Source organism: Falco rusticolus, chromosome 10, assembly GCF_015220075.1.
Source record: "Falco rusticolus isolate bFalRus1 chromosome 10, bFalRus1.pri, whole genome shotgun sequence".
Lineage (NCBI taxonomy): Eukaryota > Metazoa > Chordata > Aves > Falconiformes > Falconidae > Falco > Falco rusticolus.
This window is the reverse complement of record NC_051196.1, coordinates 32,250,592-32,276,695: the sequence shown is the minus strand read 5'-3', so window position 1 is coordinate 32,276,695 and position 26,104 is coordinate 32,250,592. Positions and strand designations below refer to the sequence as shown.

At 49.8% G+C, this 26,104-nt stretch overlaps 1 protein-coding gene across 3 annotated transcripts; it reads left to right on the top strand.

Moving 5' to 3' along the window:
* Positions 1 to 21: 21 nt before the first annotated feature.
* On the top strand, positions 22 to 25,579 carry SDC4 (syndecan 4). 3 transcript variants are annotated; one of them, XM_037402558.1, is made up of 5 exons: positions 22 to 115; positions 20,134 to 20,275; positions 21,213 to 21,265; positions 21,505 to 21,688; positions 22,964 to 25,579. In XM_037402558.1, exons 1-5 carry the CDS (start codon positions 74 to 76, stop codon positions 23,113 to 23,115), a joined length of 573 nt encoding a protein of 190 aa, XP_037258455.1. In that variant the 5' UTR covers positions 22 to 73; the 3' UTR covers positions 23,116 to 25,579. The 3 variants fall into 3 exon arrangements, with proteins under 3 accessions (XP_037258455.1, XP_037258454.1, XP_037258456.1); XM_037402557.1 differs by lacking the exon at positions 22 to 115 and adding an exon at positions 5,859 to 5,991; XM_037402559.1 differs by lacking the exon at positions 22 to 115 and adding an exon at positions 8,841 to 8,961.
* Positions 25,580 to 26,104: the final 525 nt, after the last annotated feature.

Below are 26,104 nucleotides of genomic sequence, written 5' to 3'. Positions count from 1 at the left end.
GCTGACCCCTGACCCCTGACCCCCGCCCTTTGCCCCCGCGCTGGCCGCGCCATGGCGGCCGGCGGCCACCGCGATGGGGGGTGCCGCTGCCCTCCGCCGCGCTGCTGCCAGGCAGGTAAGCGCCCGGGGCAAGGTCGGGCCCGGGGAGCTGACCCGGCCGTTACGGCGCCCCTGGCGGGCCTTGCGGTGAGCGCTTGGGCCTGCGGCAGGGGCTCGGGCAGCGCCCCGGAGTGAGGCCGGGCAGCCTCTGCGCCTGTGTGATTTATTACACTTTTATCGTGTAATAACGCGCGCGTGTGTGATTTATTACACACTTAATGTGTAATAACGCGCGCGTGTGTTATTTATTGTGTGCACTCTCTGCCCCCCGTTCAGCACCGGCTGTTCCCCATGCGGGGGGTGCCCCTGCCTCCTGTGCGGTGCCGGGCTGGGTTTGTTTCAGTGGATTCAATAATTCGGCAGAGCAGCCCTTGCTAAAAAGATGCAGATACTAAGCAAACAAGAAGGGATTGTCCTGGGATATTTCCTTTCATCTCTAGGCCAATTCCTGCAGGCACCAAGGCTTGTTGGTAGCAGCTGCCCAGCTGTGCTCATTTTCGCTTTAGGCCATAGGGCACCAAGATGATGTTGTGAGCCCCGGTGTGCCCCGGCAGCACTGTTCTGTTACAGGGCTGGTCCTGTGTAGGGCCTGACTCCTTTGGGGAGGTGTCTTCTGGTAGGTAGTGGTTTCTTTTTTATATACCTCATGAAATAGCTGGGTGCCAGCATCTCTCATGCTTGGCCATACCCCTTCTGTGATCTGCTCTTGGCTGCTGGAGCTCATTTTAGTAGCCTTAGTAACTGTCCTGCTTGCTTGGCTTCAGACGTGAGAATTGTTGCTATCTGAATGCCAAAGTCCTCAAGGCTGCATGGGTCAATGGAGCATTTTGGAGATAAGTTCTCCACTGGAAAAAGGAGAGTAAGCACCTCTGGGTTGCTCCGATGGATGGAGGAGTTGCCACAGAGCCCTTTTCACCTGGAAAAGAGAGGAGGAAGGCAAAAGGGGAGCCCAGCTCTTACGGAAGGTGGTAGACTAACATCAGTTGTGAGTGTGGAGTATTTGTGGCTGCAGGAACTCAGGTTAGGATCTGTGATGTTCTCTCACAATGTTTTTTCCATGTCTGTGTATGGGAAGTTCCCTGTGCAGCTTTGCTGCGTGTTTTCCCTTCGTCATTCTGTGGATGTCCCTGTGCTGAGGCGAGTTTGACACATTTTCCTCCCTGTTCCTGCCCTTGATGCTCCTAGAAAGGATTGTGCAAGGCAGAGGCAGCACGTGGTGGACGTGGGCAACCGCTGCTGAGTTGTCACTTGTGCCTTTGCAGAATTTATTTTTGCAGGAGCTTACCAGCCTCAGTCAGTGCAGAAATGAACAGGGGAAAATCCCAGGGCTGCCTGCTGCCACTGTGTTGCTGAGCATGAATTGTGAGACTCAACACTTCCTCTGTTAACTCTTGGTAGAAATTGGTTTCCTTTCCTGAAATCTGCTGTGCCTGGCTGGCTGACATGTGCAAGCCACTGCTTAGATATTAGTTTTCACTCTCCTCTTTCCTTTTCAAACTTTATAGAACTGGCTTTCCTTTGCCAGCTAAAATGTTTCATTGTTTAGTCGTAGCTAAAACTCCAAGCTAATGTAAGGTAGGACTGTTGGTATAATTGCTGGGTGTCTTTCTACAGCCAAAGTCATCAGCAACAATACTCTGATTTATCCAGTAGTCCCCTGGGGTCACAAGATATGAGCTGGTGTTTTGGGAGGTGCCGATCTGAATTCCTTCCAAATTTGAGGCTCCTCCCTGCTTGGTTGCTGCCCTATAATTGAACTGATAGACATGGCAGCAGTCATATCAGACACGTAAGTTGAGGCGCTCTCCCACCTTGGGCTGGCAGTGTACCAGTATGGATGCAGTGAAGTGCTGTGGCACAAAGATATTTGTGCTGCGAGTCTGCTGCAACCCAGTTTGTGAATTAATTTCACAGTGGCATGTTGCACGGTCACATCAGTTTGTCTGTGCTCCTGAATTCAGCTCTCCCTTCTCTCTAGGCTGCTGCAGCTTAGGGGACCATGTCCTTCTCATGGAAGAGAGGATGTTCTCCCCACAGGGACCCTCACCTCACACCCCTGCTCTGCAGGAAGGGTTTAAAGTGGACCTGGAAAGCAAACATTATTGGGGAATTAAGTGTCATTCTCAGCTTCCCTTTTCTTCCTTTCTAGTTCAAATGAAAGTCAGAGACAGCTGTGAACGAAAGATGTGCTAAAGGGGAAAAGGATGTTGAAACACAAAGATAGTGCTTTCTCGGGTGTCAGAGTTGCTGCTTCTTGCCTTGCTTCTGGTTAGAATGTCCTTTTTTAACCAGCTGGCTGTTTCATGCGTGACACCTGCGTGTCATGAAGAGCAGCAGGTGGAAGAAGTGGCGACATGCCCAGGACATAGCAGATGCCCTGAGAATGTACCCAAATCACATGCAACTATCGTGGCCACTTCTTTATCAGGAATGTGAAAAAAGAATGCCCTGTTTAGCCAGGGATTCTTTCCATAAGAAATAGCTGTATAGGATGGTATTGATTTTTCTCCTCAGGAATCATTGCACGAAACAGAAGGCTGTTTATTTAGGTGATCCATATTTTAACAACTGATATACAAAGGGCAGTGCTATTTGAACGGACCTTGGCTAGGGCTTGTTTCCCTCTTGCCAGGCAGGTAGGATTTGTGCTAAGGTGACCTTTGCTAAAGGGACAGTAAGGCTAAGTTTGCACATTTCTAGAATAACTTGGCATTAAGTAGTTCAAAATGTGGGATGAGTTTTCAGTCGCTTCTCTCCTACCCACGCAGCGTGCAGGTATGTCTTTCCAAAGAGCTCAGCGTAGTGAACAAACTTTGGGAGTTGAAATTTTTTTTAAAACTCCACTTAAAGTTTCTTTGTGCTTGAGGATTCTGCTCTAAGCTTATTTTAAAATCTGCCTGTAGGAACTGTGCTGAGCTTGGCTGAAGAATGTATTTTCCTGGTTAGTACAGTAGCATTTATGGTTTAGAGTTGTTTGATGGGCTCTGCATGTGGCCTTCTCAAGGTTAACTAGATGTTTCTTATCTGCCGTGTAAAAATGTGATTCCCCTTGCCCTCCAAGTGCATTGTATTTGGGTGCTCCATTCCACTTCCAGCATGTTTGTGTTGTGTGTTGGGAACTGGCAGGTGTTTATTTTTAATGCAAGAGTTAGGTAACTGTTCACTGGTGAACACTGGGTTAGGAACAATGGTGGCCAGCTTATGTCATTTCTCTGCCAACTGTAATTTTTAAATCGAGAAGGGAACTGACACGCCTTGAATGTGAGAATTCATCGCCCAGAACAAACGTGTGGCTCAACATGTATTTTATTTTTCTTGTTTCTCTCACTTGCGGTGAGGTTTCACTTTTGTGTGTTTCAGTTGTACATTTTTTCTCTCTGGGCCCATTTGTCCTGTCACTCTCAGTGAGTGTCATGTATCTGATTTTTCTGTGTTATTTCAGAGAGAGGAGAATGTTAACATTTTGAGAAGGGGCATCTGAAGGGCAAGATGAAGCAGGCTGTTGTGTGTCATGGGTTCACAGAACCATATTGTAATTTTAGTGGCTGCATTTCCTCCCATATGAATTCTGTGGAGACAGAGTCGCAGAAAGTTTGTGTGTGTGTGTGGGAGGTGGATCTGCACAGTGCACTTTGGAAATGTCATCAGTAAAGTTACGTAAATTTGTTCTCAAGGTTGGAAAATACGTTAAGGTCAAGTTTGATTTTCTCTTCTGTTTCTAGAAGCCCAAGATTTCTGCCAGTTTGTGTGAAGGATCTTGTGTACAGGTGTGACTTCGATGGACGATGTGCGTGGTCCCTAGGCCAGGTGGGCAGACTGGCTCCTCCCCATTCTGTCAAAGCAGAATTCCCTAGGAGGGAAGATGCTGTCGTGTGCCGCGCAGGGGGGACTTTTTGGTGGAGGGTGTGTGTGTTGAGGGCTGTGACAACCAGGAGTACAGTGTATTGTGCTTGTTTGAAGAGGAAGTTAACAGGCAAGTTAGCAGTGTTTGTAACCACAATACAGAAAGCTGGTTTTGAAGACATCTTGCTGGTGGCTGCTTTACCTGGAAGGAGGCGTAGAGGGGTCACGGCCACATGCACACAAATGCCGGTGCCATTTAGAGGTTTAGGGAGGAGCGGAGTGCTTCTGGCCACCTTGTGCTGCTGAGGCTGTCCTCTGTCTGGCAGATGTCATGGTATGGACCAGTCTTTGCACATTTGGTCCAGCCCATGTGCTCTCATGCCGTTCCATCTTCTGCTGCTCAGCTCTGCTGGGTGTCCTGAGCTGGAGACTCACTGGAGCTGGGCTCCTTGCCCACACCAGGAGTGACTTTCATCAGCTCCTCCGTGTGATGAAGTGAGGGTGGTAAGACAGGGTTGTAACACAGCTCACAGCGCAGATCCCTCCCTAGTGGCCTTGGATGCTGAGGTGAACTAGGTTAGCACGCTGTCCTGAGCACAGAGGATCATGTGCTACGGGAAACTCCACCACAGCCACAGCCTCCTCCAGGCTGGCTCCTACCCTTATGTGGATGTATGCTGCCTTCAGATCTTACTTCATTTTTTTAAACTCTGAGCGGTGCTTCTTGTCACTTTATACTACGCCAGTTGGTTCCATAGCCAATTCAACACGGTGCTGGCAGGAATCCTGCCAGCAGGCATGTGTGCAGGCATGGTCCTAACAAACATTGAGGAGGGATCTCTTGACCTCAGCTCTCAGCCTCTGTACCTATTTATTCCCAAAGGAACAGGTAATGGGGAAGGCTGCTTCACCTTAGGGATCTTTTTGGTTTTAGGTTTAGCATGCTAAGGTGGGACTAAGGAGGAAGGCTCCAAGTTCTCCCACGACAGCGTTGTAGTGCTGGAGTGGGCTGAGAAACAGATCTAGCAGAGTTTGAGTCCATACCTGGCAGATGGGATCATACACACACACACACACACACACACACACACTTTGTAATCTGTGCATTGTGTCCCCACTAAGAAAATATTTTATTCTGTACAAACTAGAGGTCAAGTACAAACTGATATCACTGGAGCGTGAACGAGGGACTGACACAGAGGATGTACCAGTGTGGTAGTTCAGGTTGTTGAAGGGCTGAAATGGATGCTTTCAAGCAAATTCTCATGGTCAGGCAAAGTTATTAATGAGAGAAGAAAAACTGAAATAGTTAAACTGTGCTGTTGGGATTTTCCCCTTTTTCTGTGTGGGTTTTTTGCACTTGCCATTTGCAGAGAAAACAGACGGAGCGGTTTCATTTTCCATCTTCAACAACCCTGTGATGTAACACCCTGCCTGATAACCAAAGTGATGACACGCTGCGAGTCACAGAGTCCTGCTCGGTTTTCTGTAAATGTGAGGCTGTCACTTGTGGAATGCTTCAAAAGCGGATGCTGCGTTATCTGTCTCCCCCGCTCCTTTTCCTTCACCCCCCCCTTTTTTCTCTCGCCCCCCCCCCTCGCCTTTCCCCATCCCTTAGGGACGATCCCCACGCCGGCAGTGGGGACACACACCCCCCGTGCAGAGCAGCCTCCGCACCCGCACAGCCGGGGCCGGGCCCTCCCGGTTTCAGGCTTCGGCAGCGAACCGCACGGTGTCCCCGGGGCCCGGGAAGGGGCCGCGCCGGTGCGGGGCAGGTCCAGCCCGCCGGGCATCCCGCCGCGGTGCCGGGGCGCGGGGCGGGGGCCGCGGGCATTCCCGGCGGGGCGGGCGGCGGCAGCGCTCCGCCCCCGCGGGCCGCTCCGGCACTATAAGTGCGGCGGCGGCGGCGGCGAAGGGTGGCAGTCTGCTCCGCAGCGCTCCGCCGGCACAGCCATGCCGCTGCCCCGCGTCCCGCCGCTGCTCTGCGCCGCCCTGCTGCTCGGCGCCGCCCTGCTGCTCGGCCTCCTCCTGCCAGCCGCCGCCGAGTCGGTGAGTCCCGCCGGGCCGGGGGAGAGGACGGGGCAGGGTCGCCCCCCGCCTGCGCGCCCCGGTGGGGAAGGGTGCTCCCTGCCCCGGGGGGTGGGTGACCCGCCTGCTCCCCACGTGCCGGGCCGTGCTTGCGGCAGGTCCCCGCTTGCCGGTAGCCTGAGAGCTAATGCCCCCGCCGCCCGCCGGGGGATCTGCCCCTCTCTTGATGAGGGGCGGCCAGAATGGGTTAACGGCAGTGGGGCAGCTCCGGTTCCCTCCTCCGGTTCCCTGCGTCCTTCCTGGCTTGCGTGCTGCTTCCTCTGCTTGATGCCGAAGCAGCGCTGCCCTGGCCCAGCCGTGCCCCCGGAGCCCTCTCGCCCCTTCCCTAGTGCCCGGCCCTCGTGCCGCTCCCCACTTGCCCCTCTCTCCCCTGTGCGCTGCTCAGCCTCGTCGCGCCGCTCTGGTAGCGGGGCTAGTGGGATTGGAGCGGTAACAGGGTACAAGGGTATGTGATAGAGATGAACTGCTCGCCGTTACGGCTTTGATCTCCAACTGCTGGTCGTGGACTTTAAGTCCTTTAATCTCTCTCTCATTGTGAATGTGTGATGGGTTAGATATGTGCAGTACAATTACAGCACCTGGGCGGGCTTTCCATTCTTACCTGGGTTCGGTCGTGCTGGTGCCTTTCTAGATGCATCAAACCTTCCTTTTACGCGGGAATAGAAAAGGTGCATTACTCTTGGGGGTTTAAGAGTCTGTTAACTGTTTCCCTTCGTTATACATTTTTCGATGCTTCAAGCAGGGCACGTGTGGGATTTTTCATGGTGAAGCAGAGATGTAGGATTCTGCCTTCCCTGCTGTTTGTTTTTGTGTGTGTCCGTCTTGCTGATAGTGCAGTCAGGGCAGATTCCTCTGCTAATCTGAAAGAGCTGCTGAGATTAAGGTAACTGCAGGAGATGAGGGTTCTCAAAACCAGGGTTAATCATCGATACTGCTTCGTTCTGGACTGAGGGCTGGGTGGGCAGATGAGAGCTGATAAGGCTCTGCTGCTCAGTTGCCCTCTAACAGAAACAGGGGGTTGGGGGGGTGCTGATTGTGGAGTAGGAAACTCCCACAGAGAGCATCTGTAGTAATTGTCAGCTAGTCTCTGCTAAGACCCACCAGCCCAAATCCACTTTAATCTGATGTCTTTATCCCTGCTATTAAGCACTTGAATCTCTTTTTTTGAGAACTGGCCCAAACTAGTAGGGCAAACCTTTGGGGCAGACAGCATCTGGAAGTTGCATTGACCATGTTTGGTATGAAATGCAACTTGGTGTCCCTGGGGAACTGAGTGGTCTGCAAGCATCAGATTTCTGCAAAGACAACAAATTTTGCACAGATGTATTTAGTAAATCCTTATATGGAACTTGTACGGGGTATTTGCTTGTATCTTTTAAGCTACCTAAGATGGAGTGTATGCTTGAGAAGTAACACTGGCCTACTATAAAGCCTAATCCAAACAAATTGTTTGGGTTATAGGCTGCTGGGGAGGAGACCAGGATGACACACTGTTTGGGAGAGTTTGGCTGGCGCTCCTCCCATGCTACTTTTTTTTTTTAATAGTACTGCCAAAACGTGCAGAGCTGCACAGTGTGTGGCTCTTCATTTTTCTGTGCGGGTAGGGTGAAGACAGGTAGCTGTTTCTTTACAAGACAGGGATTGTATTTCTTGTGCTTATGTAAGAGCATGGCTTTTGAGAGTGATTCGGTGCTTGAATATTTCCCCAAGCCTGTACAAACAAAAATGTCTTGGCTGCTTTCCTCTTCCATGGCTTTCTGGTGTTGATGGGATTTCTCTGCGTGAAGCAATCTTCGATGTGTAAGAGGGTGGGGAGTATTACTGAAGTGCGGAAGTGTGACGCTGGTGCTTAGGTGGTGGGTGGGTTGCGTTACAACAGCCCATCAGTTTTATGTGGGAACATTGTCTTGCTCCCATGGGTTGGGGGAGGTGGTTGGAGCTGTATCCTGGTGCCTCCTGATGTCCCCTGGCCCTCTCCAGCTGAGTGCTTTAGAAAGCAAAGGTGCTGTCGGCAAGCTGCTCCCCTTTGCTTGTGCTGTGCAAGGATGGGGTTCCTGCAAAAGATGCTTTAGTAGCTGGGGATGGGCAGAAAGCCACCAGTGCAGCCACAGGAGATGGGATCGGTGGAGCTGATGAAGATCTTGCGGTCTGCCTTGCTTGAGCAGAGTAGCATTGCTGAGCTCTTCCTGTGCTTTTAGCATCTAGAAGTGCCCCTGGCAGCCCAGGAGGGAAGCTAGGGGTATTTTCCCACAGCAGAGGTGCCTGTCTGCTGCAGGCTTTGCTCTGTGTTTATCTGAGCTGCAAGGGGGCCATTGCAGTGCTAATGGGCTGCAGGCTTGTTGCAGCTGCCCTACTTTTTCCTGCCTTGAAGTATGCAGATAAAGTCTCCATGTAGCACTGCATCGTGTTTGTGCATCCCTAGCAGCGTAGACAAGCCGAAATCCAGCCCAGAAGCTGCTGGCAGAGGATTGCTCAGGGAGAGGGGGTAGGCTTCGTGCTGTTTGTGGGCTCTGTTTGCCGGTTTAAAGCAATCATGCTTGGAGGCCTCCTGATTGGCAAAGCTGGTGTCTTGTTGATGATAGCTGTGTTTGGAAAGTAGTTCAGCATTATTAATGTTAAAACCGGTTTGGCTTGTCCTGCTGCCATTGATCCCTGAGGCCTGTTCTTTCTGCTCTTTGCCCAGTTTCTCATCTGTCCCTCCCAATCAAATCAAGAAATTGCTATCTGCACGTTTAACTTTATTTTACCTTCTGACTCGGCAAACTCACGGGGCAGCTGAACGTGTAGAGCAAATCCTGGCTTTGCTTCAGCCTCCCTAAAACACAGAGCAGCAACATCATGGTCTCTAAGGCAAAGTCCCTTAGTCCTGAAGGGAAGGAGCCTATGACTTCTGATGGCCAAACCTAGAGCTCTGATGAAATGAACCTAGAGGTAGGATGAAATGCCTGTAATGTGTAGAAAGAAATAGCCTCTCTAGTACCTTGTCAAACTGTGTGCATAGCTCATGGGGTGGGAGTTCAGGGGTGCACGGTCCCTCTGCAGCCCAGCACCTTGTCTGTACCGTGGAGGTAGCCACACAGGTGGGAGCAGTCACCCCTGCGGTGCCTGAGGCACGGTCAGGAAAACAGCACTGCTGCTGTCCTAAGTGCCTGCCAGCTCCCATGCTGGAGAACACTTCCTTGTGGTTCAGAGTTTTCCAAACAGTTTACACAAGAGGCAAATCGGGGCTGAACTTGGTGCTTTTCAGACTCATGATACCAGAGACTCCTTCTCCCTAGGAAGTTAAGGCTGTTAGCCAACATGATTGCTCTCTTTTCCTGCACCTCCTGGTGTTTGTCTCCCAAGGCCTTGGCACTTCGGAGTCCTGTAAAGGCCTGTATCCACTCCAACAACAGTGAAAATGTTTTTTTTCCTATGTGTCTTCCTCTCTTCCTTCCCCGCCAAACCTCTGTTAATGGCTTTATTAATGTTAACTGACTTGAGCTGTCTGAATGGATGGGCTGGGGAGGCCGTTTGCTGCTCTCAAATGCCTGAAGTGGGGCCTAATGTGACCTTGCCATGGTTTTCCTGTGGTGGCTTACTGCTTTCTTGATACACTTGTGTCCCGCTTCCACTGGAAGCTGCTAACTTGACCTTCGGAGTGACGGCGGAGAGGAGGGACTCTGGCAGGCTGCTTGGCATGCAGACTTCGGCACAACTGCTGCAGCTACTTTTCCCTCCCCTCTGACTCGTGGTGCTGGTAAATACTCTGTTGAAAATGTGCTGGCTGCTTGAATCCACTTGGCTATAAGTTAACATTAGGGTGTTTTGCATTTTGTGTGTATTAACGTTAAGTAGTTTTCTCTCAAATGGATCGATGGACTTCATCTTTAAAAAAAATAATATTGGTTTTAAATTCAGTGATAGTAACTGTACCAATAAAGAAGGTGTGATAACTGGCTCTATGGTCTGCAATGTAAATGACTTAAGTTGACTCAGAAGATTACTTGATTGAGTTACTGTGGCTCAGTGATCCCACAGAACTCCCCAGCTGTCACTTTGGCTAGACAAAACAGAGTGTCCATCCTTCAAAACACTTAGAACACTTCCTTGCTCTTGAGTTAACATTTATCCTCTTCAGCCTGCTCTTAGATCCTTGCAGCTGCATTCTCCCGCTCCACTCAGTACAGCTTATTCCTTTCTGTGCTGTAACAGCAGCAGGGTTTGTGCTGCTTTTGCAGCCTCAAACCAGAAGCTAAGGCAGTTGAAGCACTACAAAACTGCTGGGGACAAGCCCTGCGCACGCCTGACCTCCGCGCTGCTGTTGCGAAGCATGTGTGGCTGTTTGTTTGAGACTCGGTGGAATGCAAATGCTTTAGATTAAGGATTCAAACGATCTGCACTAGAATGAGACTCTTGTGATGAGACTGGGCTTGGTGGCTCTGAATAGACAGGGCAGCCTAGTTAAAAAGTTTAACTTGTAATAAGCTGCAGCTCTGAGGAGCTATAAAAGATCCTACATTTATGAGCTGTTAGGGCTGCACTTCTAGATTAGTTCAGACTTCCTTTTTTTGTGTGTGTCTTTAAGCGTGTGCCTGAATGGTTGCCCAGTAAATGCTGCTGCCTCTGGATCAGCTCTGCTGTGTGTCGCTGTCAGCCCTGACTGGCAGCAGTAGTCATGCTCTGACTCAGGGTTTCTGGCACTTGCCCTGGCCTCACAGCTCCCAGAGGCGGCTGTCACCCTCTGAGTAACGGCCCTGGCCCTTCACCCGAAGCAGTGACTCAGACTTCCGAGGCGCAGCAGCACAGAGGTGGATCTTTTCGTACGGGGTTAGTTAGAAAAGGGGTGACAGGCAAAGCCAGTGCTGCTTGGCAGCGGGTCTGTGCTACCCGCTGCACTGAGCGTCTTCCCTGCTGCCTCTCGTCTGGTCTGCCTCGGGCTGTGGCTGTGGTGGGCAGAAAAGCTGCCAGGCTCTGACATACGACTGCTCCAGCAGTTGAGTTGGTGTTGGCACAGGCAGATCAGAAAATGGTCTTGTCTTGAGCAGGCACTGACTTCCCGTGTATCTGCACACAGAGACAGTTGGAAATGAGAGTTGTGTGGGGCAGAGAGGAAAGCAGCAGTATTACCTGAAATGACTGAAAACGTTCGAATCGAGCTAAAAGAGTGGAAAGTCTCAAAAGAGGGGGTTAAATACTTAATCCTGAATCTGGAGAAAATGTCAGCGTAGGAGGGGAAAACACGCAAGATGTAGCTGTGTCCCTCTCAATTTCTGAAGGCTGGCTGACTGCAAAAATAGGTTTCTTGTAGAAGTCTTTTTTTTTTTGCTGGCAATATGCGCTCTTGTCAGTTTTATCCTTAAATCCTTTGAGGTTCAGACTTTGCTTATAAAATGCCAAGAGGCTGTTGTTAGACAAATTATTGGGATAACTTAAAAATCAAAGCAGTTAATTAAAATCTCAGAGAGACACTCCTTGGGGTGGGAAGGAGGCTGGGAGACCTGTAGCACCGTTACCCAAGCACCTAGCGTCATGTCAAGCAAAACTAAGGCTGCTTCTTGCTTAAACAAATTGCCTCCTGTCAGGGAAAGCAAAGCCTGCCATGGGAAAGATTTCTCTCTTCTGATGTTGCTCTGCCTCAGCTGCTGAAAAGGGAAAAGGTGTCTTCACCGCAATTCAATTAAAACTGTGCTGCTGTCTGCTGGAAAACTTGAATGCAGAGCAGTGTGGCCTTGTCCCGTTTACCTTGCTGCGAGGCTAACTCTGCCTCCTGCCCTGTAGCTGCTGTTATGGTCAAACTATAACAATAAAAATAAATGTTAACATGTGTTAGCAACTGTGAAATTGCCTGCCTTGGACTTGTGCAGCAGGGTAGCCAGAAATCTCGGTGCATAAGATGAGGTGGCTGCAAGGACAGTGCCTGGTGCAGTGGGGTGCTGCTGCTGCGCTGGAGAGGTAGCGGGACCCATAGATAAAGGGATGGATCCTGGCCAGCGTGGTGCTAGGGGGGTGGCAGAAGCATCTTTTGTCAGCTAGTGTCCCCCTTTAAAAACAGAGAAACGTGTCCCTCCAAATGGAAATATAGTCCTTACTGATGTCAGGAGTTTTTCATTGGAAGACTCTGTTCCCCAGTGAGATAAATATTTATTACAAATCCACAGTGCGCAGTGGAGCAGAGTCTGGAGCCAGGATCTTGCAGGAGACTGTTTATGTGCAGGCTGTTCTTGGCGCTAATTCTAAATTTCCTGAGGCTGAATATGAGGAGCTGATCCTGTGCGTTGGTTACTAAATGACTTGCTAGTCCAGCCAAGCGCAGGCTTTGCACAGCCAAGGAAAGAGCGACCAAAACAATAGCTGGAGTCCCTCGGCTCCTGGCTGCGACGGTGCAGGTGTAGAGACCTGGTCAGGGAAGGCTGGAAAACTTCTGCCAGCTGCTCCAACCCCTGCTCTGAGAAGGGAGGAATCCTGGCTGGGAGTCCAGAGCTCTTCTCAGAGACAGGAAAATGCTCCCAGGAGTGACAGGTTTCCCAAAGTACAGCTGCATTATCCCCAATAGCACATGCTGTGTGTCTGCTGCTTTCTGGGCCCAAGCCAAACCAACTTCTGCACAAGTCGGGAACATCTCTATTAAAACAAACAAACAAACCAAAACAAAACAATGCCACCATGCACTGAAAACCCCAGCCTCTGCTGCTGTAGCTAACTAGGAAAATCCCTGCTGTTGAAATGTTTGTTTGTATAAATGCTTACACGGGCATAGCCTGATAGTGGAGTGCAATGGCTACGCTGTCTTGAGTGCTTTCATGCTGATAACTTCCTCTGCTACAATTTTTTGCGGGTAGCTTTGCCAACAGAGCAAAACTTTAAATAGCATAACTGTGCTGGCAGAGCTCAGCCACCTGGGCTTAGCCTAAATCTTTGGGCTACTACTTCTGATTAGATTAAAATGGATTGTGGGAGGGGAAGCCTTTGTGGAGTGCAGCATTGGGAATCGTGACTGTGCAAACGAGCTGAGATTAGCTGCATGGTGAGCCAGCTAGGAAAGGCACCCTTTGAAGCTGGGTGTCTGCCTGGCTTAATTTTGCTAACACTGGTGTAAGGGAGCATAAAGATCCTGAAAATTCACATCACACATTTCTTGCCAAGTGGATATTCTGCTGGTGTGCATGTCCGGGGAAATACTGGGGTGTAGCGTATTCTAGGAAGGGGCAGTGAGGGCCGGCCTGTTCCTGGTGTGGCGGGGAAATACAATATATGAAATATCCCAGGCCTTGAATATCAGCACGAGAAGTCATTCTTGATGGAAAAGCTGCTTTGCTGGGTCCTGTATATCCCTTTTTTCTTTCACAGCCAAAGATGCAATAGGAGCCTTCTGGTATAGAGTAGGGCAACTCAGAATGAGTCGAGAGCCAGAAAAACTGAATTCCTTTTAACCTTGAATAGCCTTCTCCAACTTCTGAACTGAGCCCTGGGCCACGAAGCGTATGAAATAGCTATGATCAGGTTTGTAAATATCATAAAACACAAAGTCTTTATGGACTAGGTGTGTATTGCTGCTCATGACCTGGAGAACTTTCCAGGGGTGTGAAGGGACTACCACAGTCGTTTTCCTCCCAGTCACATGAGAGCTCCTGCTTTCCCCTCCTGCAGTTTTCCTATAAACCTTATCTTTATTTGCTTCAGGGCAAGTGATTGACACACGGCCATCTGCAACTGCCTGCTGAGCTTTATCTCCCCTAGCTGGAGGGGGGAAGCAAGTCACCTCCTTCCTGCTCAGGCTCTGCAGGTCTCTAGAGCTGGGCATTGCTTTTTAGAGTAGATATTTTGCCACTGTTGCAGTAAACAGATCCCAGCATGTGCCTGTCTGGCAAGGGACTCAGTCTTTATGGCTTTGCTCTTGGCTGATAATCAGGCAAGAGCAGTTAAACAAGAACTCATTCCTTTGTAATCTCTCCTTCCTCCTGCTGCTTGCTTCTATGGCATGGCCGGAGGGGCACGTGCGTACGGTATGGTCTGAAGAGAGCAGGCCATGTATAAGTAAGCGCATGCGAGTTACAAAACCAAACCTCAGTTACCTTTTAAGTGCAGGGAAGCCTATTTTGAGCAAGCAGAGCCCTGAAGGATTCATCCCTGCTGCAGGGGAGGCACCCATGACAGCGGGTCGCTCTCCAGAGCCCAGGATTACAGTGTGATTGTCACGGGGATTATGCCTCTGCTGCCGCATGAGCCCCCAGGAGAGCTGCTTGTGGCAACACAGCTTAAAGAATCACGGAGAGAATGGGGGCAAGTAGGGGAGCGACCCAGGCTGAGGCTGTGTTAGTGCTGGACGTGCGTTACTGCATCTGCCCCCCCCCCCCCAGCACGTGGGCTGCTGAGTATGAGCACGCAGGACTGGTTATGTGGCTGCAGGGAGACAAATACCTGGTTGGACAGGGACTGGGGATGCTTCTCTTAAGTCACCTTGAATGAGTGACGCTTCTACCAGCCGCATGGTTCATCAACCTGCATGTTGCTCTTGCTCTGTCTTATTGAGCAAGACCTTGCTCCTTGCCTGTATTACTGAGCACAATTCAAAAAATAAAAACGTTTGGATTTCCCCCTTTTTTTAAGAGGTACAAAGGAACTGCATGCCAGAACTGCTCTGGGATACTGGAGATGCAGTGCTATTCCCTGCTGCCAGCCAGGAGCTGCCTGCAAGCCCTGGTCTGTACCTCTGTCTCTGATTTCCCCCTTGGTCCTCAGAAGTGTTAGGGATTTTCCTTTACAGCTCACTGTGATGGGAGTGCACCTGTACTGCTGGAGAGGAGATGGGTAAGGCTGGCCTTGCGCAAAGCCACTGTGCCTGTGGTCCTGCTCTAGGACTGCTTGAAAAGTGTTGAGCAGAGGCACAGTAGTATTTAACCATGTCTGGAAGCCTCGGGTGAGCCTGTCATGCAAATATGTGCCTGGATGGGAGCTGTTTAACTTCTGTCCCTTGGCCCAGAGGCCAGGTGCAGGCTTTTTGCGCTGCAAATCCTGTGGGACAGACTAACCAGGAATGAGGTAAAATGCTACACACACACACCCCCCCCCCCAGCACGGGCAGAAGGAGTTGGCACAAGTGCTGGTTTTTTTTGATTGGAGTTTGTTAGGGGTTTTTTTTGCTGTGGCTGATGTGTTGAAGGAGTTAGGTGCAACCTAGATCAGAATACTGATATTTGCTTTGCTCTCAGAACAAAAGTAACTATTGTATTTTATATATATATTTTTTTTTTCTGTACACAGAGCTGGGGCACGGAGGGAGTAAAGGGTATTTTGGGAGGAAGTATAGACCCTTCCCTTACTCATATGGCAGGAGCTGCCGTTGCCGGAAGCTCAGGTTGCTTCTAATAACTTTCTTTTAATGCTTATTTAATGGGAGGATAGAGCTGTCTTTGCCTGTTACCTCGCTGCCTGCCTTGGAGGTTGGCGTGTTTGGCTGGCACGCACTGCTCTGAGCTGCCCTGTTCCCAGCACTGCATGGCTCCTCTGCTTTCCTGTTTTTGGGGGGCTGGTGTGCTTTGAGGGGGTGAGCTCACTCCTAACCCCTGCTTCTTTGCACACTTTGTGTGAGCCTTAAAACCTTCCTTGTTTGTTTGCAAGACTTTGGTGGAAGTGAACTGTATGGAAATCCCCTCTGTTGGGCTTGGTGGTTTAGAGATTTGTGTCCTCGCACTGGAAAGTCTCCGTGGGATGCGGTGCTCTTTGGTTCGTGATGCAGGACAACACAAGGGCTAGGGTGGTGGATTTGTGAGAACGATCTCTTAATAACCAGGCTCTGAGGCTGGGCCATGCAGGCAGCTGCTTGCGTTGTCCAGGAGCCCTTTCTTGTTCAGCTGATGTAGATGTGCATTGTGGTGGTGTGAGGTGACACTGTCTGTGACAGCACAGCTCTGGGAACGATATTTTGTGTAGTACTGTTCACTGAAGTGAGGTGATCTGAACAACTGTTCCCTAGTACAGGGCACCTGAGAAAAGCCCCAGGAACAGCTTACATGTATCTGTCCCTGCAGACTACAAAGAGTTAACAGGTCTGCCCCCTCTTCTGCCACCTCCCAGCTTGGCCCCACTCCATGTGCTTTTGTCGAGGAAAGATTGACTTTCACCTTGCTCCTGTTTACTCCTGGACTTGTGTACACAGTTCTGGGATGGAGGCGCAGGAGCAAGTGGTGGGTCTCCATACCAAAGTTACAAACTTGCTTAAGAGCTCCTTGCACTTTGGATTTGGATGCCCGAGTCTCTGCGGGTCTGACTCCCTTCGCAGCGTGCTGGCTGTGACCCTTCAAAGAAGCTTTTAGTGAACACTGGTGTGTTTGATCAGAGAAAAGGGCCAGCCGTAAAAGGCAGTTCCATGTCTTCCAGACTTTGTCTCTGCCCCAAAACATCATTTGGGTTTTTTTTGAACGGGTTTTTGCAGAGGCTGCGGTGAGGACATGTGGGCTGGGGCAAGCGAGCTGCCTGGGTCTGTTATTTCCCAGAACTAGCCAGCGGCTGGGGAAAGTCACACATGGGACAGAAACTTTGCTTGCTGCCTCGGTAAATTGATGCTCTTGCTTTGCGAAGAAGCTACTGCTATGCTGGGGCTTTAAATGAAGGCCCCAGGAGCACGAAGTGCAGTGGGGTGGGCTGGGGCATATCAGGGCCGCGAGCCCCTGCCTGGCGTGCCAGGGGTGTGACTCCTGTGCCTGAACTGAGCAAACAGCGTCTGGCTTCATCCAGTAGTGCAGCCTGTCTGGGGCTCCAACATGAGACCTCTGTGCCCAGCTTTTCCAGGAATGACGCTCATAGCTCACATGCCTGATGGGCTGGTTGCCTGACAGGGAATAAACTCTTTTATTTTTTTTTTGCCACTGGCAGGCAGGAAAAGCTTCTGCTCTCCAGCACGTTGGTTAATCTCCCTCGGTGCTTACTGGGGATAAAGCTGCTTAATATGAGGAAGAAATCCTGGAACTAGACTCTTGCAGAAAAGGTTGATTTCTGTACAGACCCCTCCTAGAGAGGAGTGTATTAATAGTAGGGCTGTACTTCAGCTGCCGGGGCGAGGTGGGGCTGTGCAGCCGCCCAGTCCGACTCTCCCAGCAAGTCCCTGGCCTGGCTCCAGTGCTGGGATAACAGGTGGTGGAAAGCAGACTCCAAGCAGCACCAGAGCCCTTCTCCAGCTGGCAGTTGCAGAAGGTGTTAAACTGAATGTGGCCAGAGATGGCTTGGCAAGGGCTGACCATCCTGCTACGGCAGTCTCCTGTTTTTCCTCTTGGCTGCAGCCTGCCAGCTGAGAGAGAAGCATGGGTGACTTTCGTGGTGCCTCTTCGCCTGGTAGTGGAGCTGTAGGGAGGGCTGAATCCTCTAGGAAAGGGCTGCATTTTTTAAGCAATACTCCCCAGTGCTCTTTGTGGCACTTGGGAAGCCCAAAGCCCTTGCTTTTAAGTTGTGAAAGTGCCTTGTGCCCTCTCGCAGGTGTGTATGCAAGGAATGTGCCTGCTCCAGACATGCCCTTTGAGCACTGCAGTGTTAACTCTTCCCAGGCTGCCCATGCCCCAGCTCCCAGCAGGAGCCTGCTCCCTAGGAGAGAATGTCCGGAAACCTGGAGTGTAAGTCTGGAGGTGCCCAGCAGCCCTTTAACTTCCCTGGCAGACAAATCTGTAAACTGAGGCTCGCTGCCCACAAGAAAAGTTTCCCATATGGTCTGAGAAGCTCTTGTGGCTTCCAGGAACTTCCCTGTCCTTGCTCAAGAGGATGATGAAGAGTGAGTTCAGGGAACGCTCCCATATAATCTTATTTACGCTTGTGAGTCAGTAATTTCCTTATGTTCCTCTGGCTTGTAAACACTGATTTAAATAGGGTTTTCTGATAGCCAAACCTGGTGCGTTCCGCAGCATGTACTAATCACCGTGGCTGTTTGCCACAGCTTTGCTCATGGCTGGGCTGATCTGATAAGGCCAGCCTGCTGTCGAGCTGCTCGGTGGCTTCATTGTGGGTTTTCTTGAGCTGCCCTTGTTCGGACATTAGCTGGCCGTGATTCAGGATGAAGTACGGTGTGAGCTGGCACAGGGGTGCGGCTTGGTGCGGCACTTGCCAATGTTGATCTGCCCTGGCGCAGCAGCTGGCTTACGCGGACCTGCAGCAAACGTGCTCCCAGCTCTGATGCCCTCGCTGGGGCAGACGGGAATTGGGTTCTTCCTGCCCCATGGTGAAATGGTCAGAAGCTGTCCTGGGAACAGCTACTGCACGCTGGCAGCAGTTTCCATTGCAGGTCTGGCTTTGGCTGGGTCTCGCATATCTTGAAATGAATTTGCCTTGGAGCGAGTGATCCATAACATTAGGAATGCCTGGTTCCAGGCCGGGAGGGAATTCCTCCCCAGCTGGCCTTCCTCCCCAGCCCCCTTCCCGTCACATAGTTCCAGGGTTGGGCATAGTGGAGACAGGGGTCTATGAGGAGAGCTGGCCTCGGCACTTCCGTGCCCTCTAGGCTGTTCATTTGGTTATCCTCCAGCAGCATTGATGGGGAAACCAAAGATGCCTCAATAAGCTAATGAAGAGCACATCTAGTAGCCACTGCTCCTTATGCAACATGAGAACCATCTTGTCCTGACCACGAGGCCTTGTTTGTGGCAAAACCAGTATGCTAATGGGCAAGGAAATCTGGGCTGGAAGCAGGGCTGGGGCTGTGGGCAGAGGAAGTTGACACCTGGCTTGCGGCCACCTGATTGTGGCCTTTGCTTGTGAGATTGATGGCCGGTGTTAGATCCTCGGTCTGTGTCACTGGGGGGCTGTAGCATGGGCCGCTCCTGGCCGGGAGAGGAGGAAGGCTGATCCCAGCCACTCGGGGTCTTGCTGCTGCCCCAATGAAGCAGCAAGCACTGGGGCTCGGGTGGTACCACCCATTTCTACAGGTCCCACGGATTTCTGATCTTCACCCCCCGTGAGGCTGTAGCTTGTGGTAAACCTGCTCATTAAGAAGAGCCCTCAAATGTGCAGGACTGTAGAGTAAAGGGATGTTTTAAAAATGCTCTCCTGGGTAGATAAACCTTCAGACAGACTTCTCAGTCTTCTGTGGGGACAGCATGAAAAAATGTCAACAGCTTGGCCCCTAGCTATGGGACCCGTCCATCTGCATCGTGCTTCTTGCGGTACAGGAAGGGGTCCGCGGGGGTGACTTCATGGCTGTGGAAGCATCTGGAGCTGCCGGAATCTGTGGGCTGGTGTTGAGCAACCCGAGAGCTCATAGCTGTGGTACCCTCGCAGGGGCTGGCCCCAGGGCTGTGGGGCGAGGAGAAATAGTTCTGGGTAATTGCCTAACCTTGGTGAGGGCAGGAGGTTTGGGCTTGTGGCTCCTTGAAGGTCCAAGTGCAAATGAGCACTGGTGCGTAAATTGCCATTGTGGCCAAACAGCTGGTTCTCAGGGAGGCTCTCTTGCTGCTTTGCTAGTGTGTGTCTGTAGCTGCAGTCATCTGGCCGTAGGATCGAGGATTTCATTTTACAGACTTGTTTGTTTCCTTCCATTTTAAGAGGTGAGGCAGGGCGTTAATGACTTTGGGCAAGTCATTATTGATACAAGTGCTCTTGAACTCACACCGTGTTGCACTGCAGTTCAGCTGAACTGACAGACCAGTTTTTAACCCTTGAGTGATAAAATATGTTTGCTCTTAATATAAGAAGCAATGAATTGCCTTGGTGTGGGGCTTTGGTGCTATGCAAAAACCTGACCTATAGGTGCCAGGCGTTCTCTCGGGGAATGGAAAGTCCTTCCAAATCCCCTCCTCATCACAAACTGAAGGTATTGTTTTTCCACATGCTTTTGCCACAAACTCCTGACCAAGATCCTGTTGTGTTATTTGCACCCTGTACATTCCAGTGAACCTCCTGAATCTATAGCCCTCAGGAAATTCCCCTCCCAGGCTGGCTCGCACTTCTGTTCTGAGAAATTCTAGGGGAATTCAGCTGTTTCCAGGCTGATGAAGGTAACGCTTTTGGTGGAGAGGAAGTTCAGCATTTAATGTTCTTCTGATGGAAGTGATGTGTTCAGCACAGGCTTTGAACTCCTGACCTTTTGCAAAGTGCTTCTGAGGAGTTGCCTGATACTTAACGCTTCTTTACCCCTATTTGCAGGTGAGAGAAACAGAGACCATGGATGCCCGATGGCTTGGCTATGCTGCCTCTGGAGACTTGCCAGATGATGAAGACATTGGCGAGTTCAGGCCTCACTTAACTTCGGATGAGTTAGATATAGATGAGGCATCTGGGTCTGGAGGTAAGCGGGGAAGGGGGGAAATAGATCTCCCTCAGCTGATGCTGTGAAATTTCTTCCAGCACCAGCCCATGAGTGATGGGCTAAGTGCACAGCTGGCGCTCCAGAGGGAACTGCTGTGTCAGGTGGAGATCAGAAAGCCATGTGAATCGTAGTCACTCATGGATGAGAGCAGGGAAAGTGGTTGTACCATGATGTTGAATCACTTGGGGAGGGCAGATGGAGTTCAGCCAAGCTTGTCTTACTGCAAGTGAAAAGGCATTGCACTGGCTGGATCTCTTTCTTGTTGAACTCCAAAGAACTTCTGAGAAACTTAAAAAATAATAATCTGTTGGTGAAGCAGTGTTAAAAGGCTTACAGTTGGTATCTCAGCTGAGGCCAAACAACGTAAAGAACTAACTGATGTTCAAGTGAACTCTCTGTGATGTGCAAAGCTCCCTGCCCAAACCAGTTTCTGTAGCTCTGTGTCCCCTTTGTGAACATTTGTTCTCTAAAAGGCAAAGAACAAGTGCTGAAATTGGTGCCTGACATGTTTGGGCAGATCCAGTAACTAGAGGGATGGTGAACTATCCTTTAGGGATGGGTGGTGACATCGTTGCCCTCCATTGGCATGAGTTTAGCAAGCTATAGCAGAGCTGCCTTGCTCCTGATAATCTGCAGCAGGAGCCAATGGATCTGGCTGAAGACCCCTCCCTTGTGAGAAGTGAGTGTTGGTCTTAAGATTACATGTCCTGGTCTTGTGCAATTAAAGCCTTTAAATGGTGAAAAGTACTAGTAGATAAAGGGAATTGTAGTAGCAGAGAACAAGAGTCCTAGTTCATCCACAGTCACTGGTATTGTGTGAAGTGTCTAAATTCTGGAAAAAATGGTGTGAGATGAGAGGAAGGCTTCAGTGTCCTCTTCTATTTATTTATTTATTTTTACCTCCCACCCCCTGCAGACTACTCAGACTCCGAAGATGCCGTATATCTGACCACCATAGATACTCCTGTGGTAAGTATTGTCTCTGCATGTTTTAAGCAACACGTAGCTACTCTAGTCTGTCTGCGAAGCTTTCTGAATGCCCTTCCCCCACAAGACGTGGCATCAAGATGAATCTACCTGCATGAGCAGGAACACTGTACTCATAATGCACTAAGCAAACGTTCCTTTCCCTGCACACCCTCCTATTCTCAGTTGTAGGTGGGCTGGGTGCTGCTTACTGATGGGTGTGGTGTGTCTATATCCTGTAGGTATCTGACAACTATATCCCTGGAGATACTGGGAGAAAGATAGAAGGTGAGAAGAAAAACACAATGGTGGACAATGAAATCATTCCAGACAAAGCTGTACCTGTCGAAGAGAACCTGTCCAACAAGATCTCCATGGCAAGCACAGCCAACAGCAGCATCTTTGAAAGAACAGAAGTCCTAACAGGTAATAATCCGCCTTGTCCTGATAAATCATTAATACTGTAAATCAAGATGGTTTCTGTTGTTCCCTGTTTCTCTGGGGAGCAGTTCTCTGCTGACTGTGGGAGTGAGATGCGTTACCTCTGCGATCAGCTGTGGCAGGGTCACTTCTGCTTTCGGTCCTTACGCAGCAGCAGAGCCTGCTGCTTGCCTTGCTGGGGTAAACAACTTGTTTTGGCACCTGCCAGCTGGCTGTTGGCTCAAGTGCCTCCCAAGTCATGTGGCAGCTGCTCTGCACCCAGATACTAACTACCTCAACAAGAGGCGTATCTAGTCATGAATCAATATCATAGACTTTCGTATGAAATGCAGGCATTTTCCTTCTAACCTCTGCCCAAGTCCTTCCTTTTCTGAGCCTTGCCGGGAGCCAAACAACCCCTCTGAGGGATCTGAACACCTAGTCAACTGTTACGAATTGAAGCACCTCTGTCTAGAGCGAAACCAAACAGCTGGCTTCCCCTTGGCATGTGAGACAGACCTGTCTAAAGGTGTGCTTCATCAAGCACTTGGCCTGATGGTCTGAGTACAAACCTTGGCACATTTTACCAATCTGCAGCCATCCTCCCAGTCGGAGGAGTGACTGGAAGAGTAGGTTGCAAAGCCACCTAAGAAAGAAGCCGATACAGTGCAATGAGTAGGTGTCACAGCAAAGGATAAACTTCACTGAAGTCTTGTAGCCTCCCTTGGTGTGAGCAGAGAGAAAATCTTGGTGGGTTTTTTTGCGGGTTTGTGGGTTTTGGTGTTGGGATATTTTTTGGAGGGTGGTGGTGGTGGTAGCAGGATGTTGTGGTTTAATTGAAATACAGAGGCCCCAGAGCGTGGTCACACAGGTAGTTAACAAAGCGTTCGAGTCGGAGCTATAGCATTTTCCTGGAGCTGATGCTGTTTGTGGGTTGTGGTGGGATTTTTTTGGGGGGTGTGTTTTTGTTCTGTCTCCACATGGGGAGGGGAAGTCTTTTTGTCAAAGTCTCTTTCTTGCACTAAACTGGAAGATTAACATAAACTGGTTAATGTGGAACATGCGATTATTCTGTGGTTGGATTGAAAGTAAATTCTGGCCTTTTCCAGTAACATCTGCTGTCACTGAGAATGCCAGCACATATGGTGACAGGCACATGGACAATGCTGGCACTGGAGGCTGTTCTGGGGACTGGTGCTTACTCTTGAGGCAGATGTTGAGGTGTAGCTGATGGTTTGGAGTTGTCCAAGGCTTACTCCTTGCTCTTTTTTTCCTCCCCAGCTCTCATTGGAGGAGGGGCAGTGGGCCTCCTGTTTGCTGTCTTCCTGATCCTCCTCTTAGTCTATCGCATGAAGAAAAAGGACGAAGGCAGTTACGACCTTGGGAAGAAACCGATCTACAAGAAAGCCCCTACAAATGAGTTCTATGCTTAAAGCTCAGCAGCACCTTGTGCCCATCAAAGGACAAACAGACTGTATGGAAAAACTGTGCCCTCAGATGAGATGTGCTGAACAAATGCTCTTTTTGGATTGAATTTCAAAGCAACTTTGAGAAAAAACAAACTTCCTACATGACCCTTCCCATGCCGTACAGCTAACCAGGGCCCAATGAAATACAAAGAGTCTGAAAAAAAACCCTCAGTGTATTTTTTTCTAAAGGTAGTGTGAAAAAGAATAAAGATGCCAAATTTTCTGCTTGGTTTTATAGAGGGTATATAAACACAAAACAGACTGTATGGAAGCAAAACCACCATGTGTTTGCATCCAGTGTGCCATGCTCAGATTGGCTGCTTCTATAGAAGATGGCGCTTTTTTTATAAACCTTGCTAGTAGATGTCTTGCAGCAGGCTGTTGTGAAGCATTTTTGCGGAGAACTATTTATGAATCTCTTACACTACAGATAATGTTGCCTTATCAGGGAGTAGAAGGCCCATAGGGGCTCAAAATCCCTGAATGCCATAAAGGCCCTATGGGAATGTCCTCCCCAGGAGACTTCTGTCTCTTCTGTCAGCCCCAGGCAAGGGTCATTAGTCCATGAAATCAGGACAGCCGGTTTAGTTTGGCTATGATGACACCCTTTCCTTGCCTTCAGTCTCTTACCTTTTTTTTAAGGATTGCTTGTAGGATTTTTTTAATAACAGAATTTTAAAGAAAATAGCCTAATGTTTATATAAAGTTTGTAGAAATTGTTTTGAAATAATAAAAAAAAAATCTACTTTTTTAATTTCCTCAGATTTATTTTTTCAATCCCTTTGTGTTTCCTTTGGCCGGGCATTTCTCTAGAGATGTTGTTTTATATTCATATTCTGAACCAAAGCAGAGTTAGCTACAGTGTGTTACAGGTTTCTTCTCGTTCTATAGCAGCTACTGCAGACTCTAAAGATATTTATGGTTTTCCCGTAACTTTTTTTCAGGCTTTGGGTTGTTTTGGTTTTTTTTTTTTTAATGGAATTATTTATAGTTTCTGAAATGGCTGCTCTTCTCATTTGGTAACTTTTATCCTTTTTATGTAAAACACTAATATAATGAGTCTCTGTGAAAACTATTTAAGCTTTACTCTGTGAATTTTGATTATAAATTCAAGGCAATAACTTCTAGGATTAATCTGTATGCAATATTGGATTCATAATATGATTGAAGTAGAGAAAAGAAGAGAGTATTTCTAGCCTGTAATATATTATTATCAGTCCTATAGAGCTATATATTATATATTTTACTGAGAAATACACAGTTAAGAGCAAAGAGACTGGAGTTAATTCTTCAGCAGCCTTACTGTGTGTAAGAGGCTTGATCTCATTTGTACTGCTGTTTGTCTGGCGTCTTGTCTAGAGCGTGAGTGGGATGGTGCTAGGAAAGGCAGCCGGGAGCAGCCTGAGCCCCGGGGCTCCATCCCGGTGTCCTGGGCCATGCCTGGAAGCAGGCTGCAGTCGGTGATGTGTCAGGTTTGATCCTCTGAGTTGGAGCAGAGGTCGCCATCTGGGGTTGCTCTTTGAAGTAAGTGTTGGAAGCTCAGTATGGAGAAGACAACTTTTTGTTTTGGGGGCTGGCTGCACTGCAGAGTCCCCTGCGGTACTGTGCCAAGTGCCCGCCCCTTGCAAAAGGCTGGCTTTGGTAGCTGGAAGTCTGCCTTGGTGGCATCTCCCAGCTGGGAGCGCTGAGCTTTTGTAGACGGCTAGCTCTGAACCTGCTGCTGTGGGTCTTTCTTAATATATCGTGTACATAGCTCCTACCTCTACTGAGAGTTAGACCAATTCCCCCAGCGCTCCGAGAGCAAAAGGTAATGTGCGTGTCCAATGCCTCTGTACTTTGCGCAAGTCGTGTCCTCCCATAGCTCTCCAAGTCTGGTGTGGTTTAAGACAAAAATATTGAGTGTGGGTCCCCAAACGGAGTTAACTGGGTAGTCAGCACAAAACCAGACGGTTGCGAAGACTGTTTAGAAATCTCATGGACTCCTGAAGCCTCTTTACTCCGAGGCTTTGTTGTAGGCTTGAGGCCAGATTCATAGAGGCGATAGAACAAAGAAGTCCAGCTTCAGCCAGTGGCAGCTGCTTCTCAGAGCTGGGCAGGCGAAGTGGGGAGTGCAGGGGAGCCGGGTATTGAGGCATCGCTGCGAGACCACTTCTCCCAAGGGTCCTCCTCTGGGGTGACTTAGGCACTCGGCCCCAGTGCAAGTCCGTTGGGGGAAATGGAAGGCTCTGGGAGGCTCGAAAAACTGCACAGAGTTCACTGTAGAATGGGAAGGAGAGGACTTCACTGCCTATGGACGGCACTACCAGGAAGGCAGGAGCAGTTTCTGCTTCTTGGGATGTTTAGACTCTCTTATGTAATTGCTCTTGGGGATTTTCCACTGTTACTGATATTTTATTTTTTTCCTCAAATAAACTGGTACTTTCTAAAATTGGCTTTTTGGACTGTTTCTGGTCTGAAATGACTTTCGGGAGCTGGGTAACAGGGAGCTTGTATTTGTGTCATTTCTTGGTTTGCTGAAGGGGGAGGCGTGCTGGGATCTGGCTTGGCGGTGGCCTGCAGCTCAAAGGGGCTTTGTCAGCTGCTCCTGAGCTGCCTTCAGCATCTGACCCACCAGTGACTCCCGTAGGACCAGCATCACTGGGGGTCTGGAGGTGCTGCGGCTCCTCCAGGCAAGTAAAGCAGATGCAGCATGACACAGTAAGGTGAGTCCATCCTTTCTCTGGTGGTTGGTTTTGTGATGGCACTTTGGGAGGGCTGTCCCCTTGCAGCCAGCAGAGACAGGGAGGTAGAGATGGGCTTGTGCATGTCCCCTGATGGCAGCAACGTGTGCCTGAGCCCTCAGCTGTAGGAGGACCGTGTGCTCGGGGTCTTGCTCAACCAAGTTTCAAGCCAACCCTGCGTATCTGATGTGAGCCTTCAAGGGGGGGTAGGGCTGTTGCAGCTGCTATGGGAG